Source organism: Octopus sinensis, linkage group LG16, assembly GCF_006345805.1.
Source record: "Octopus sinensis linkage group LG16, ASM634580v1, whole genome shotgun sequence".
Classification (NCBI taxonomy): domain Eukaryota; kingdom Metazoa; phylum Mollusca; class Cephalopoda; order Octopoda; family Octopodidae; genus Octopus; species Octopus sinensis.
Genome location: NC_043012.1, coordinates 55,517,417 through 55,534,077, shown reverse-complemented (window position 1 = coordinate 55,534,077; position 16,661 = coordinate 55,517,417). Strand labels below are relative to the sequence as shown.

Sequence of the window (16,661 nt, the reverse complement as noted above, 5' to 3'; positions counted from 1 at the left end):
TAGCATGGAAAGCGAACGTTAAATGATGATGATGATGATATATATATATATGTATGTATGTATGTATGTGTGTGTATATGTTTGTGTGTCTGTTTTTGTCCCCCAACATCGCTTGACAACCGATGCTGGTGTGTTTATGTCCCTGTAACTTAGCGGTTCAGCAAAAGAGGCCAATAGAATAAGTACTAGGCTTACAAAGTATAAGTCCTGGGGTTGATGTGCTTGACTAAAGGTGGTACTCCAGCATGGCCACAGTCAAATGACTGAAACAAGTAAACGAGTAAAAAAGAGAGTAAAAGATATATATATATATATATATATATATTTGTGTTTTATAAAAGTGTGTCAGTTTATATTTTCTATCATTAAACATTTCATGACTATATTTGCAATGAAATTCACAGCCTAATTTGGAAAATAATCTTGAAATTTGGAAGGATTTAGTCAAAGTATCTTTTTCATTAAGCGATGTTTCATGTAACATGACGTAAAAAATTATACTTACGCAATAATAGTTTCACATTTTGGCACAAGGCCAGTGGATTCAGAGAAGCAGGTAAGTCAGTTACAACATCCCCAGTGCTCAACTTATTTTATTGACCCTGAAAAGATGAAAGGCAAAGTCGACCTTGGTAGAGTTTGAACTCAGAATGTGAAGACAGACAAAATGCTGCTCAGCATTTTGTCTGGTGTGCTAATGATTCTGCCAGCTCACTGCCTTATATATAGTATTAAGATAAAAAGATTTAATTTGATTTAATTGAAAAATAAACATTTTAAAATGAGAGAAACAGAAGCCTTCCTGGCTGGTCTCAGATGAGTGTCAAATGAATTAATATAATTAGAGGCAGTGAGGTGGTAAGCGTGGAGGTGTGTGGCTTAGTGGTTAGGGTGTCAGCATCATGATCGTAAGATTGCAGTTTTGATTCCTGGACCGGGCAACACGTGTTCTTGAGCAAAACACTTCATTTCACGTTGCTCCAGTCCACTCAGCTGGCAAAAATGAGTAACACTGCGATGGACTGGCATCCCATCCAGCTGAGGAACACATACGCCATAGAAACCGGGCCCATGAGCCTAGCTAGGCTTGAAAGGGGCGACATCATTTAAGGTGGCAAGCTGGTAGAATCATTACTACACCGGGCAAAATGCTTAGTGGTATTTCATCTGTTTTTACATTCTGAGTTCAAATTTTGTGCAGGTCAACTTTGCCTTTCATCCTTTTGGGGTTGATAAAAAAGGTACAAGTTGAGCACTGGGTTCGATGTAATCGATTTACCCCCACCCAGAATTGCTGGCCATGTGGCAAAATTTAAACCCAATATAATTAGAAGCAATTTTAGGAGTGGGGGTAGTCTCAGGTGAGTTTGTATGAGAAGAATTAATGTAAATTAATATTTTGTATCCCTCGTCGTACAGCTGATAATATCTGACCTTTTATTTTTTTTAGTTGACTTGAACCAACCACCAACTACTTTGTACTCTTTACCTGGTCAAATACAGAATATGATATCAAAGATTGGAGCACCTTTCCAGAATAACAACTTACAGCAACCTGTGATAGGAAACCTACATAGTTCATTGCCGACTTCAGGAGTTTGTGTTCAACTTCCCCTACCGAAAATGACCACGTCAAATGTATCAAAACAAACTATTGTAGAAAACTCACACAACTCCATCATGTATCCGCATAACAACACTTCACCTCTTCTCCCGCTCAGTATGCCTGGCTCATCTCCAACCAATCAGTCCAGCCCTCAGCTGTCTAATGTAACTCAATATCAGAACCGTAACATACCACAGTACAGTAATATGAACAATGTTATTCTGCCATCGACTCAGGTTGTTGAAGTGACCCCAAACCTCTCTGCAGGTAATAATCCTGTGAAAGATATTTCTTCTGGCGTCAACAGAGCAAGGGTAAGGAATCAGTCAAAACGGGACAAACTTTCTCTGATGGCATCATCGCTTGAAAGAGATGATAATAGTTCTAAAGGCATCAGTCCTAGCTTGTCTTCTCTCACTCGTCTGTGCTCAGTTTATGGCGGAGACAGAAAAGAGGTAGTTGAGATATCACCACAGCCTGCAATCGATAATGCTGGATGGAATACGGAGAACAGTGAACCGAAATTGTCTGCAGCTGATCCTATTATTGTTAGTGATGATAGCAACTGTTCGACTACATCAGAGACTTTGAATTCTAAAAATTTTGACAAGATGTCAGACAACAGTCTGATGACCCACACATCTGAATTATTACCTCTAGCAAATATAAACAATGATAAACAGCAGCAGCAACAACAACCTTTGGATATATTTTCAGTTAATTTACCTATTGGATTATATCCTGAAAACAATTCTAATATGTTTGCTGATGAAAATTCAGAATGGGTCCAAAATTTTCAGATCCCCATTGATAAAATGCCTCCGGCTCTTATTCATGCTTTGAAGAACAAACAACGTCCGGAATCAAACCTTCGTCGAGAGATGATTCGTGTTGTTGTTGCAGAAGCAATAAAATTCTGTGCAAGACCAAACCGAAGACAGTTATTTTTCATTGCACATAAAATGGTGACCGAATATCCTGAATCCTTGATGGATGATACACTAAGTCCCAATGGTAGACAAACTGGTTTTGAGGCCATTTTGAAACAGTTGCAATCTCGTGTTGAAAATATCAATCGGTTTGACCGTGGACAGTTCCTTTACCAAAAGAAGTTAATGTCTTGGACTAAGACTCAGCAAAAATCTGATTCTGGCAATCAGAAATCAAGTAAGTTGTTGAATAACTACGGCTGCATTAACTGGCAGCCACTAAAATTACCCCCAAATGAAACAAAATGGAGCCTGAGAATGAAACAGGATTTACTGCGGAGCATCTACAGTTCAAAGTGGGATGTTGAATTTGTGGAAAAAGACATGATAACTACTTTCTTTTTCCAAAGAAAAGACATCAATAATGGTGCTTCCATCACCACATTACACAAAGACTGGCCTTTTCTCTTTGAAGAAATTGGGCTAATGGTTCATTTCAAAGAACTGACCACAATCGACATGAAAAGCGTTATAAATGACTTTCTCAACAATAGTAAAGTGGAAACAATTATTAATGTAATGAAATCCCTTTTTTTAATTACTAACATAACAGATATAGAACAGATTCTCCAAACAGCTGCCAACTACAAGAAATGTGAGAAACAGAACTCTGAGAATGATATCAATGTTGCATTAATGATGCAACTTCTAATGGTATATCTCGGTGAAGATATACAACATCTATTTCCTCTTGTACCAGTTAGTATCGTATTTTTATTCTATTCCTGTTGTTCTTTTATTCTTTTACTGGTGTCAGTCATTGGACTGTGACTACACCGGGGCATTATCTTCAAAGGTTTTTAATTCATTGTATCAACCACCCCTTCCAATACCAGTTTGGTAATATATTTTATTGTTCTGTACTGTTACAATACTTAAAGTTGGTTTAAGGGTTCAAAATACAGTGTGTTGTTGGTGATGTTTGGCCATAAGGCAATCCTAATTGAGCAGACCCATGTATGAATGTTTATATGTACAGGGTGGGGCAGAGAGAATGGACATTTTTTGAAATATCTATTACTCAGCCCCAGGGAAAGAGACATGTCTGACAGGTACCATTTGGTCCATGGTGTCTTTATATTTTTTCTTTTCAGGTGAGGCCATGGTGCTGTGGATGATAGAGCATTGTGTGTTTGCTTATGATAGTTACATGAAGAATAATGAGTCTATCAGAGCAGTTCAGCACGAGTTTCAGCACCACTCCAATATTCACCAAAGCCAGGCTGTTCCCACCCATAACGCAATCTTATGTTGGGTGAATGCATTTCGTACATGAAGTACACTAATGAATAGGAGACTGGTGGGGGTGCCACAAATGGTACGAACCCCGGAAAATGGGGAATGTGTCAGACAAGCTTTGATACAGAGTCCGAATCACTCTGCTTGGAGGCATTCCACTGAACTTCACATTGATAAATGATCAGTAAGGCGTATTTTGCATGAAGACCTGCATTTCCACCTGTACAAATTGGTCATTGGGCAACAGTTGAAACCACGGGGCTATGCACAGCGGCTTAACTTCGCACGTCAGATGGAAGCAAATTTAGAGACAAATGACAACCTCATTTTGTTAATGAGTGATGAAGCTCATTTTCATCTCAATGGCATGGTGAATCAACAGAACTGTCATTATTATGCTACTGAAAATCTGAGAGAACTGAATGAAAGACCACTGCACAGACCAAAAGCGATGATCTGGTGCGCTGTTGGAAGAGCTGTTGTCATTGGTCCTTACTTTTTGAAGACAATAATGGAAATGCTGTGACTGTGAACTCCGAGTGAAAATTCGAGATGATAAACAACTTTTTGTGCCTGAATTATGATGAAAATGCATGCCTATTCTACGTGTGTGGTTTCAGCAGGATGGAGCGATGGCCCACACAGCCAGAGCATCAATGGACGTTCTTCGCCCTCTCTTCAGTGACTACCTCATTTTCAGGTTTGCTGACATTCCTTGGCCCTCTCAGTCCCCTGATTTGTCCATGTGCGATTATTTCTTGTGGGGAAACCTCAAGGCATGTGTGTATGCACATGAGCCCCATACATTGGACGATTCGAAGGAAGCTATTCACATGGAAGTCACTCGAATCGACAGAGCAATGCTGGAGAGAGTGGAGGCCAAGTTCCAAAAACGCCTTCAGAAATGCATCAATGAAAATGGACACTACGTGATGGATGTTGTTTTCCACACTTGATTTTGACAAATGCTAATACAATACAAACACATTGATGTCAATAAAAGTTGTTTGCAGCTAAAATTAATGATTTTCTGAATTTTTCAAAAATGTCCATCCTTTTTGCCCCATTCTGTATATGGATATTTGTATACAATTTTTATATATTCATGTATATATATATATATATATATATACCCATGTACTTATCTATCTGTTTACTTACATATCCATTTGCCTACACACACACACACACACACACACATGTATGCACACATCTACATAACAGCTCTACCAGTGTATATAAAAACTGTGGATATTGGGGTATGATTACCTTCTACATATATTTCCTATTTAGTACTGGAAATGTTTCATTTATGAGGATGTACACCTGTATTTGTGTGAGTATTGGGGCCTTCAGGTGCTTGGATAAAATGCAGATATATATATATATATATATATATTGGTGCAAGCAGGAAAAATAGAACTCAAAATATAAGCATATGCATATATTAAAATTTAGCAGCAGTCACAGAGTGACTCAAGGTCTGAGAGTTTTGTTCCCTGGCACTTAGAGTGCCAACGCATGAAACTCTTGGACCTTGAATATTAATAATATATATATTTGTCCAATCCATGTCAGTGTGGAAAATGGATGTTAAATGATGATGAGAATGATATTTACATGTTTGTATGTATATATATGTTTGTATATATGTATGTGTGTGTATATGTGCATATTTTTGCACACACACACACACACATATATATATCAATATATATATATATATTATTCATATTGTGTTTGTTTATTTTTTCCTTCTTTGTTCACTTACATAGGTGAATTATACTGTAACAGACTTAGAATCCTCCAACATTCCTGAAACTCCATGTCTTATTGCCTGCGGTATGTATGTTCTTACATATTTATAGTCAAAATTATATTAATTATGTATTTTTTTATATGATGTCTTTTAACATTCCATTAGTATTTTTTTTGTTATTATTCCACGGTTTACTTTTACTATATTAGTTTGTTATATATCTACTGTTCATTCATATAAACACTTATGTTTGGTCTGTGTGTGTATATATGTGCACATTCTTATACATGTGTGTGGCTTGTGTGTCTGTCTGCACATGTATGCTTGAATGATTATATATATATATACCGTAAATCCTTGAGTATAATCCGCATTTTTTTCCCAAAATCTAAAGGTCAAAATCCCTAATGCATATTATATACGAGGTTAAAAAGGAAAAATATTTTCTAAGCAATGTCCGAGTCTCTATTTGCTGTCCAGCAATGTTTATTCAGATGCATTTTGTGATGCCGGGCGCGAAAATACCTTAAGCTAAGCCTGAAGGCAATGAAGTCATAAAAGAATCATCCATAACTTGCAGTAAGCAACATTTATTCAACGTTATTACAGTTATTTCTTTATTTTCTGCAAACAAAATGCACAAAAAAGCTACATGTTTGCATTATGTTATATATACAATAATAATAAAGGACGTTACCGTATATATTTTTACAAACCAAGGATGTTATATAGACCTCCTTGACTCAAGTTAGAGGAGGGGTGCGTATTATACACAAGGTTTAGGTTTTTCAGAGGTACAGCCCCCTAAAAATCCGCTGCATATTATATTCAAGGGCGGACTACACTTGAGGATTTACGGTATATATATATGCACATGTGTGGATGTTCAGTCAAAAAGTTTACTTCTCAATCACAAGGTTTTAGGTCCAATCCCATAGCATGAAACCTTCAGCAAGTGTCCTTTACTCCGGCCTCAGACCAACTAAAGCCTTGCCAGTCTCTCTCTCTCTCTCTATATATATATATATAATAATTATTTGAGGGAATATTATTCCTAACTTACAGGGAAAAATTCAATTTAGTAATACTAAATCAAATTTCATAAAATATAATATATATATAAAAATTGGAAAAACCACCTTTTATCAATTCAAAATGAACAATTAAATTACACCATCTAGAAAATTACATATAATAGAAATATTAAAATTAAAATAACAATAAAATACCAATGATTAAGTAAATTGCAAAAAAAATAATAAAAAAAAACGTATATAATTGGTAGATGTAATATATATATATATTTCATATATATATATTATATATATATATATATATATATATATATATATATATATATATATATATATATATATATATGTAATGTGGGGGTGTATTTTTTGTATCTCTTTGTTTAAACATCATGTGATAGTTGTAATTGATTGTCAGTGTCACACAAAGAATGTTATTCATTTCCAATATTCTACAAAAACGTCTAGTTATGGGGAAATATTGCCTTGCCTAGAAACAGATGAGGGTTGGTGACAGGAAGGGCATCTAACTGTGGAAAATCTGCCTCAATGATGACAATGACAACTTTGATTAACAATAAATGATTTTAGAGTTGAATATTATACTTTATTACATGTGTAGCGGCACAAGCAGCCAGCGCCATATTGGATGAGATCTCGTGGCAGCTATTGCCATCCCTGAGACTGGAGCGAGACCTCACCTGTATCCATTTGCCATGCGCGAAATCACAACGAGGCTCACGATGGAAACTATATAAAGGGAAACCCTCTTCAAAATCTCTCTTTTGGCACCACCTCACAGCAGCACTGGCTGAACACCACCACTGGCTGAGGCTTTCTGCTGTCTATCTCCAGAGGCAATGCGCCCACACTGACGGAGCTTAAGATGGTAGCTGAGAGCAGCACACTTCAACTTTCCTGTAAATAAACCAGTTGTGAAAAGCATTTGTACTTGAAGTCTTCTCTCTTTGCCTGCTTGAAGCCTGAATTACATAAAGAACAAAAAGATCATGGAAGGAGACCGTATTCTTCCGATATCGTAAACCTTGCCTTCCCTTATTAAACATGTTTATCATACGTGTTTTTTCTGTTTACTTTTTAATTTATTTATCATTTGTTTCTTTTTCAATTTCAGGTGATTCGTTGTTGAATTCCTGTAAGTTTCTGCTTTGTGTTGATGGTACTGTTGTCAACGAACAGATCACCAGTTTCGTAACTGGCCTCTGTATGATGTTCGCATCTTACTACTGCTTTAACATCTGCTACAATCAAGAGGCACCTGCAACACTGGAATTTGTTCAAAGGTTTGTTACCGAATTCTTAACAATAAGATATACTAAGAAACGGCTTTTCATTGTTGCTCATGTATGTGAAGTGTCAAAACATTTAGTGGATCATATATTCATTTCCACTTTAGGCATGAGGCCCGAAATTTTGTGGGAGGGGGGCCAGTCGATTAGATTGACCCCAGTATGTAACTGGTACTTAATTTATCGACCCCGAAAGGATGAAAGGCAAAGTCGACCTCAGCGGAATTTAGACTCAGAAAGTAAAGTCAGATGAAATACCGTAAGCATTTTGCCTGGCGTGCTAACGTTTCTGCCAGCTCGCCGCCCTTAATGGATCATATATTAATACATGGATGGCATGCATCTGTTGTTACTGACAATGTGATCCAACAAAACTGATTTAAGCCACATTAGGTGGTCCTTCTGGGTATTAGAAAATACTTCACAGAGTGATGACCATGACATGCATAGTTACAGGGTGCCATTTAGCAAGGCATAATATTCATTCAGCCACTCTGCCAAGGATACGGTTAAATCATGGGACTGAAAGCATGGCAGATTGTGAAGAGGTAACAGAAGAGCTCAATTGAGCCAATGGTGCTTCTTACATTGATGCTGAGCAGAAGAATCCAAGATCAATGGTCAGGGACACTAAGCTCTATCAAGAGAGTAGTTGCAACACAACCATAGAAGTGGTGTCCATGGCTGTGTAATCAGCTACTGAAAGATTCTCTGTGACTCAAGCTCCCAATTCAAATTCATGATAATGGAATTGGATGGTGACAGAAAGTCATGGGAATCTGTGAAAGCAACAAGAAACAACAATGGTGGTTCTTACTTGGTTCTACCTGGATTGGAGGAAAGGCAAGGCCAATATTTCTTGGCAATAAAGTGTAGGAATTGCCAAGAGAGTAAGCAATGCTAAACTTGAAAACCTCAAATCAAAACCATATTATCTTAGAAGAGACAGAACACTTTAAATAAATTCGTCTTGGATAGTTCACATTTGGAAACACCTTTGTTGGTGCAGCCCCTAGCCTTGCTAGTTCAGTTCCTGTCAAGCTATCCAACCCATGCCAGCATGGAAAATGGACATTAAATGTTAATGATGATGATGATGATTGTTTGTTTGATAATCATTCTACAAAGTACATTTATGAATTTGTTGAGGGATATATATATATGATGATGATGATGAAGATGATTATATATATATATATATATATATTATATATATATATATATAGGCGTAGGAGTGGCTGTGTGGTAAGTAGCTTGCTTACGAACTACATGGTTCTGGGTTCAGTCCCCACTGCGTGGCACTTTGGGCCAGTGTCTTCTACTATAGCCTCGGGCCGACCAAAGCCTTGTGAGTGGATTTGGTAGATGGAAACTGAAAGAAGCCGTGTGATTAAGAGGTATGCTTTGCAGTCATATGGCTTTGGATTTGATCTCCCCTATGCAGAACACCATGCAGAAGCCAGGAGTCATCACAGTGTGTGTCAGTTATCATTTGGAATTGCTGTCCTCAGTTGGAAACATCTTTGTTGCTGCACTTCCATAAACAACCTTGCCTGGACTTGTGCCTCAGAGGAGCACAAGTCTGGGCAAGAACTTTTTCTAAATTCAAGGGGTCATATTATTCATTTTAGATCTAACAGGCTAAAAAATATCACTAAATTACTATTTTTCTTTCTTCTTTGATAGGTGTTTGTTTGATATTAATCCCATGAAAGGCTCCAAATTTGATCACCAGAAATTCAGTAACAAACATTTTGTTGTTCATCCTAAGATCAATACGCTCTTGAAATCTTTGATTGATTTAGGCTTTCAGGTAAGATTATTTGTTTGTCACCTGTCTTTTCTTATTTCTGTTTTCAGTGTATCTGTGTGTGTATGAATGTATGTAACTATCTATATATGAGTGTGTGCGTGTATTCTTGTCTCGTATGTGATGGTTGTAAACGAACATCCCCATCATACAACTAATGTTATTCATTTCTGGTCTTCCATGAAAACCATGTCTGCCCACAGGAAAATATTACCTTGTTTGAAAGCAGGTGAGGGTTAGTAACAGGAAGGGCATCTGGTTGTAGAAAATCTCCCTCAACAAATTCCGTCTGACCCATCAAACATGAAAAAGTGGACATTAAATGACAATAATGACATATATATATATATATATATATATATATATATATATATATATATATATAACTAGCAGCATAGCCCGGCATTGCCCGGGTATGTAAGAGCCCCAGAAAATGTGTTGCATATAAAAAGCTTAGATTCTCGACCCCATGTCGAATTTATCGATTTTTTTCAGAACTGGGGGAACTTTTCAAAATTTTTGCTGCGTTAGTTTTGAATTATGACATTGGGCTATGTGTGTGTCAAGTTTCATCAGAATCGGTTGAAAGCTGTGGTCAGGGTGAGGGTACAACCTGACAGACACACAGACAGACAAACTGCCGTTTATATAGAGAGAGATTTATATCAATATAAGGAACCTGGTGTAGACCCTGGCCTTGCCTGTTCCTGTTGAGCCATCTAACTCATGCCAGCATGGAAAACAGGTGTCTGTTTTCCATGCTGCCACAGGTTGGACTGCTCAACAGGAACTCACAACGCGTGTTCCTTATAATAATAATAATAATCAATTCTTTTTTATTGGCCACAAGGGCTGACACGCATGATTACATAAAGGGACAAGACAGGACGAAAGGTTACAAAGGGTTTTGCCGTTTTTTTAAAACATCGAGTAAAAATCTTTATAACAACTTATAAAATTCAACAATGAAAAACTCCCAAATGGGGGAGACGTCTCGAAAGGTTCCTGGTGGAAAAAACCCTACAAAAGCCAACGGGAGCCTGGTCAAAAAAAGGGGGTGTAGAGAGTCCCCTTTCTTCTCCTTTTACATTACCTTTTTCTTTGAAATCACAGGCGAAACCTGAGAACTGGTCCATTTATACAGGCCAGTCTCGCACAATTCACCCACCTTTCATAAAACTTGCTATCGGACAGCACTTTCCTCTCTAACCTCATTTTCCTTTTCAAGTGAAACTTGAAAAAGTTGATGAGGCCTTGACCAAAGAGGAAAGTGTCTGACTTTAGCCCTTTCAAACGAGTCCACCACACCACCTCTTTCGCCACAGCCACTAGGCACAAGAACACGGCCTCGCCCTCCTTGTTAAAGGAGGTCGGTGGGGCAATCTTCACTATGGATTCGGCCGATAGTCGGATCCGTCCTACACGTGACAGTAGCTGTTCGACATAAACCCATATTTCAGCAATACTCGGGCACTGGACAAGTGCGTGCAGGACGGTTTCGTCGTCCTGGCAACACCTCGGGCAGGCCCGGCTGACGGCACTTCCGTGCCGGTAGAGTTTATCTCGAACAGGCAGAGCCCCTCGGTAGCACTGCCAAGCGAGAGACCTCTGGAAATTATCCATCGGCCCCGGCCCGAAAGTCCTTCCGAACAGACCGCACAGTTCGTCATCTTCAACGCCTAGAGTTTCCCCGAGAACGTCGTCGCATTTTTCCTCCACTAACCCTCTATAGAATGCTAGAGTGGAGCTGTAACCGACCGCATTGCCCGCCTGGTGGAGGGCGGAGAGGGCTTGACGGCACTCGAGGTGCCAAGCGCCCTTTCTCGGTCTACGTTTGATCCAGGTCTGCAGCTCCGTCAAAGAGACGAGCTGCGGAAAATCGCGTCTGACAAAAGACGACCACACCTGTTCACCGTCTAGGAAGCGCTTGAGATGCCGCAGCCTGAGCGCATGTCCAAGGCCTCCGTTCAGCGGTCGTTGACAGCAGATGGATCGCCTGACCAGTGGCACCTGACCCTTCCACAAAAAGTCGAAGAGCAGGCGTACCAGCTTGGCCAACCAGCGGTCGGGACAAGGGACGACGGTCAAGCGGTAATAGATGACGGATGCGATGTACGCATTCGCCACCTCCGCTCGACCTTTCAGGGACAGCTTCCTCTCGGCCCATTTCTGGGTGAGACGTGCCACCCTGCTCGTCACCTCTTCCCAGTTCTTATCCACCTGGAGGTCCGGACCGAACCAGACCCCGAGCAGTTTAACGGGTCCGTCTGTCCAGCGCCCTACGACGCTGTTGGACGGCATGGGCTTGCCTCTCCAGGTGCCCAGTTGCAAGCCCACAGACTTTTCCACGTTAATCTTTGCCCCTGTCACCGCTTCGTACTGGTTTAGCGTCTCGCCAATCAGGCCAATGTGCCTGTGGCTCGACACCACCACGGTGACGTCGTCGGCATAAGCAGACACGCTGTTTCCGCCTCCTAGATCGCGCGGGATGCCCCTCAAAGCCTCCAACTTGCGCAGTAATGGCTCGAGAGTCAAAATGTACAAGAGGGAAGAGAGAGGGCATCCTTGGCGGACCGAACGCGAGATGTCGAACGGTTCCGAAAGGTGACCGTTCACCCGTATCACCGAGCAGATGTTGCTGTATAAAGCAGCGATCCACCCGCGGAAGACTGGACCGAAGCCGGCTGCCTTGAGGACAGCTGCCAGGTACCGATGGTCGACCCTATCGAAGGCTTTACTCTGATCCAAGTTGATCAAAGCCCCACCCGCGCCAGCGTCGTTACCCACCCTAATATATATATATATATAAATTCTATAATTATGTGCATAATTATAATTAGGGTTCAGCAAAATTTGCTTCACCCCATACCGAAATTTAGAAATAGCAGTTAAAATACTATTCTACTACCATAAGATATCTTATAGTAGTAGAATAGTATTTTGACTGCTATTTCTAAATTTCGGTATGGGGTGAAGCAAATTTTGCTGAACCCTAATTATAATTATGCTCATAATTATAGAATTTTTGTATAAGTTTACGGTAATGGTTCTTTTAACATACCGAACTACTTGGTAAAATTATTAATTATTAATTGATTAATAAATTTTACCCTTTATTATTATCATTATTATTATTATTATTATTATTATTATTATTATTATTATTATTATTATAATAATAATATATATATGTGTGTGTGTGGAGATGCAATGGCCCAGTGGTTAGGGCAGTGGACTCGCGGTCATAGGATCACGGTTTCGATTCCTAGACTAGGCATTGTGAGTGTTTATTGAGTGAAAACACCTAAAGCTCCACGAGGCTCCGGCAGGGGGTGGTGGCAATCCCTGCTGTACTCTTTCGCTGCAACTTTCTCTCACTCTTTCTTCTGTTGGCCTGCTCCCTTAGCCAGCGGGGTGGCGTCATTTAATGGTTAAAACAATGCGAAACGCATTGTGACCAGCGATGTGTAGCAACATCTGATAGCCTGGTCGGTCACGGTGATCACGGTAATATATATATATACTCTTTTACTCTTTTACTTGTTTCAGTCATTTGACTGCGGCCATGCTGGAGCACCGCCTTTAATCGAGCAACTCGACCCCGAGACTTATTCTTTTCTAAGCCCAGTACTTATTCTATCGGTCTCTTTTGCCAAACCGGTAAGTAACGGGGACATAAACACACCAGCATCGGTTGTCAAGCAATGCTTGGGGGACAAACACAGATGCATATATATATATACATATATACGACGGGCTTCTTTCAGTTTCCGTCTACCAAATCCACTCACAAGGCTTTGGTCAGCCCGAGGCTATAGTAGAAGGCAATTGCTCAAGGTGCCCCACTGTGGAACTGAACTCGGAACCATATATATATATATATATATATATATATCATCATTGTCATTTAATGTCCACTTTTTCATGCTTGATGGGTCAGACGGAATTTGTTGTGGGAAATTTTCTAACACCAGATCATATTGCCTTGTGTAGTGGGCACATTATATTTTGGCACCAGCACTAGAGAAGTCATTGTGTCATCTGCAAGACTAAAGATTTGTTTCTCTTCTATATTGGTGCCATGAAAAAAAAACCCAGTACACTTTGTAAAGTGGTTGTCATTGGGAAGGGCATCCCGCTGTAGAAGCCAAGTCAATACAGAGTATGGAACTTGATGCAGCCCCTGACATTGCTAGTTCAGTTCCTGTCAAACCATCCAACCCATGCCAGCATGGAAAATGGATGTTAAATGTTAATGATGATGGTGATGCAGATGAATCTGATGTCGTCCTTCATTAATCATGTGTCATGATAAATGATGTTGGTGGCCGGTATTGAATATGGACAGATCAAATGTCGTATCTTGTTACAAACTTGTTACGATATATTACGGGTGAATGTGAGAGAGGTGGATGAAAAATGAAAACTTTAAATATAAGCTGAATGGCGAAGGTAAAGAATACGCACACCCGATGTTTAGGGTTAGGGCTTAAGGTTAGTTTTACAGTTTGGCCGAAAACGGGTGGTGTGCGTTTTAATTTCCTCCGCCAGATGAATATAATAATGATTTATATAAATGAAGCCTTGACTGAAATATAGAAATACTTAACTGGAATGCAATGGGATAGAAACCATTCTATATAATAAATTTATGATTGTATCTTCAAATTCAAATATTACAGGACGTTATATTTTCTCTAGGTTTACGAAACAAGTTAGGTTACTGTAAATCAAATAGATTGGTTGAATATAATTACCTCCCCTTTAGTACGTCCTCCCTGGAAAATAATTTTTAACCCATAAAACGCTGCAAATAGCCATGGATAGTTGAGCTCGTTTTATGAAAATGAGATTACTATGCTCACATAAATAACAAAAAAACAGTTAAAATATCTTCTTAGTATATAATGACGACAAGTTTTATAGCATCTGAAAAGTCATTAGTTGAAGAATTATTCCTCTTGCATTCCGGTGGTGGTGGGGTTATTGGAGTGTTTGAGTGATATTAGACCTCCAACAAACGCCCAAGAATTAAATGCATCTATCTGGGCCACGATCGTGGCCTGTCGACCTGTGCCTGACGGCCACGATCGTGGCCCGTCACACTTTATGTGTTAATTTCTGTATACCCAGTGTGTTTAAATTCAGTTTTGCCACATCTGGCAAAAAATTGACTTCAGTGTATTTCAGTTTTGTCGTGCGTAAATATCTTCGTCTTGTTCGTTCTCCCTACAACGTTGCTTTACTTATTAATTTTTTTTTGCCATCTGTTTATTTAAATACACTATTTACATTTCTCCTTCTATCGAAAACGTTGTGCATGCAGTCGTGCATGTGTACGCATGATTGCTATGGGCCACAAACATCCAATAAGCCTTTATTACTAACCATCGAGATTTCAACCATACCACTGAGTGGTCATGCATTAGAAAAAGCTATCCTAAAATGACCCAAGTTTTTTGTCCTTATAGTATTTGTACATTCTCCTTACAAATGATGCCTGTCTGTATGTCTGTGTAGTACATATACATTTCTACAGTTTTCAACCGATTTTCAGCAAACTTTGTACACACATTACTTATGTGCCAAGGATGGTCATACACTATAACATTTTGCCCAGAGCTCCTGCTTAAAGTGAGAGACCGTGACAAGCGGTGTTTTACACAGGTTTTTCTATAAAGACTTCTGCACTTTTCAACCAGTTTTCTCCATTTTCTTTCTCTAAATTTTTTGCACTCCGTGTATTTAAATTTACTTTTGCCACATCTGCATTTTGTAATCGAAGCTTCTAAACTCTGAGATAATGCCACCTAAGAAAAGAGCATGTATTGGTCATAGAACCGTTGCAGCAGAGACATTGAAGAGAAGGAGAGCAAATGAATCCTCACATGAGACTGCAAGAAGACATTCACAAAATGCTGCTTGCACAGTCACTGCAAGAGCCATGGAAAGTGAGGAGCAGCATAGTAGTTACCAGATCAGAAATGCTTCATTAACAGCTTCACTATGTGCTAACCTGAGTCATTATCCGTCGTATACGGGATGCTACAGTAACTACTGCTGCACGAGCTGCAGAGAATGAAGAACAGTGCGCCATTTGCCACGTCAGGAATGCTATAGCAACTGCTGCTCCATGAGCTCCAGAGAATGAAGAACAGTGTGCCATTCACCGTGCCAGGAACAGTACACCATTCACCAGAATATATGTGTTAGAGATTCTAAATTTCAATATCCCTTCTTTTTTATATGTATTTTTATAAATTTCAAGTCATTATACACCCATATATTTCAAATTTTTAAAGAAAAACCTGTATTTTTCTTTATTTTTGCAATTGTGACATATTTCAAAAACATTTTGTACGTTTTTGTGAATTTTGGTATGTTTTGGCATGATATTCTGTGTTTTTCAAAAAAGCTTTGGCATTGCTGGTCGTTCTTAGAATGACAAAGCGTTCATAGCCCAAGCAATGCTGGTACTTCTGCTAGTTCTTGATAAGTAAAATGCACGGCTGAGTAGTAAACCAATGTTGACAAGCATAATATGACTAATGACTGATATTGTTTTTCCTCATCTCATAATTATTTCTCGTTAGCTTTCTATTAGCCCCTACGTTAAATATGTTAGCACCATCCTAGCTGTTGTTTGCCATACCAATGGATTCTTTGAGATTTCATGTGCATTTTTCTATATTTACATATACTTATTCTTCTGTGACAACTTCAGTAAGTTAGGTGATGTCTGTTTCATTGATGAGGTCATAATAAGATTGAAACATGTCCTAGAGTTTTCTCTCATACAACATTATTATTAACATAGGCAAAAGGCCTCAAATTTGGAAGAGTGGCATTGTTAATTATATGAACTCCAGTACTTGGTTGATACTTTATTTTTACAACAAGGCTGCATAATAATCTGT

The 16,661-nt window shown here is 39.0% G+C and overlaps 1 protein-coding gene across 1 annotated transcript in view; it reads left to right on the top strand.

The window, feature by feature from the left end:
* Positions 1–16,661, top strand: part of LOC115220330 — a 53,319-nt gene that overhangs the window by 12,563 nt on the left and 24,095 nt on the right. The window contains exons 3-6 of the mRNA XM_029790430.2: positions 1,451–3,294; positions 5,610–5,676; positions 7,760–7,928; positions 9,621–9,747. Coding sequence (XP_029646290.1) covers positions 1,451–3,294; positions 5,610–5,676; positions 7,760–7,928; positions 9,621–9,747 — 2,207 coding nt within the window. The remainder of the gene's footprint in view (positions 1–1,450; positions 3,295–5,609; positions 5,677–7,759; positions 7,929–9,620; positions 9,748–16,661) is intronic.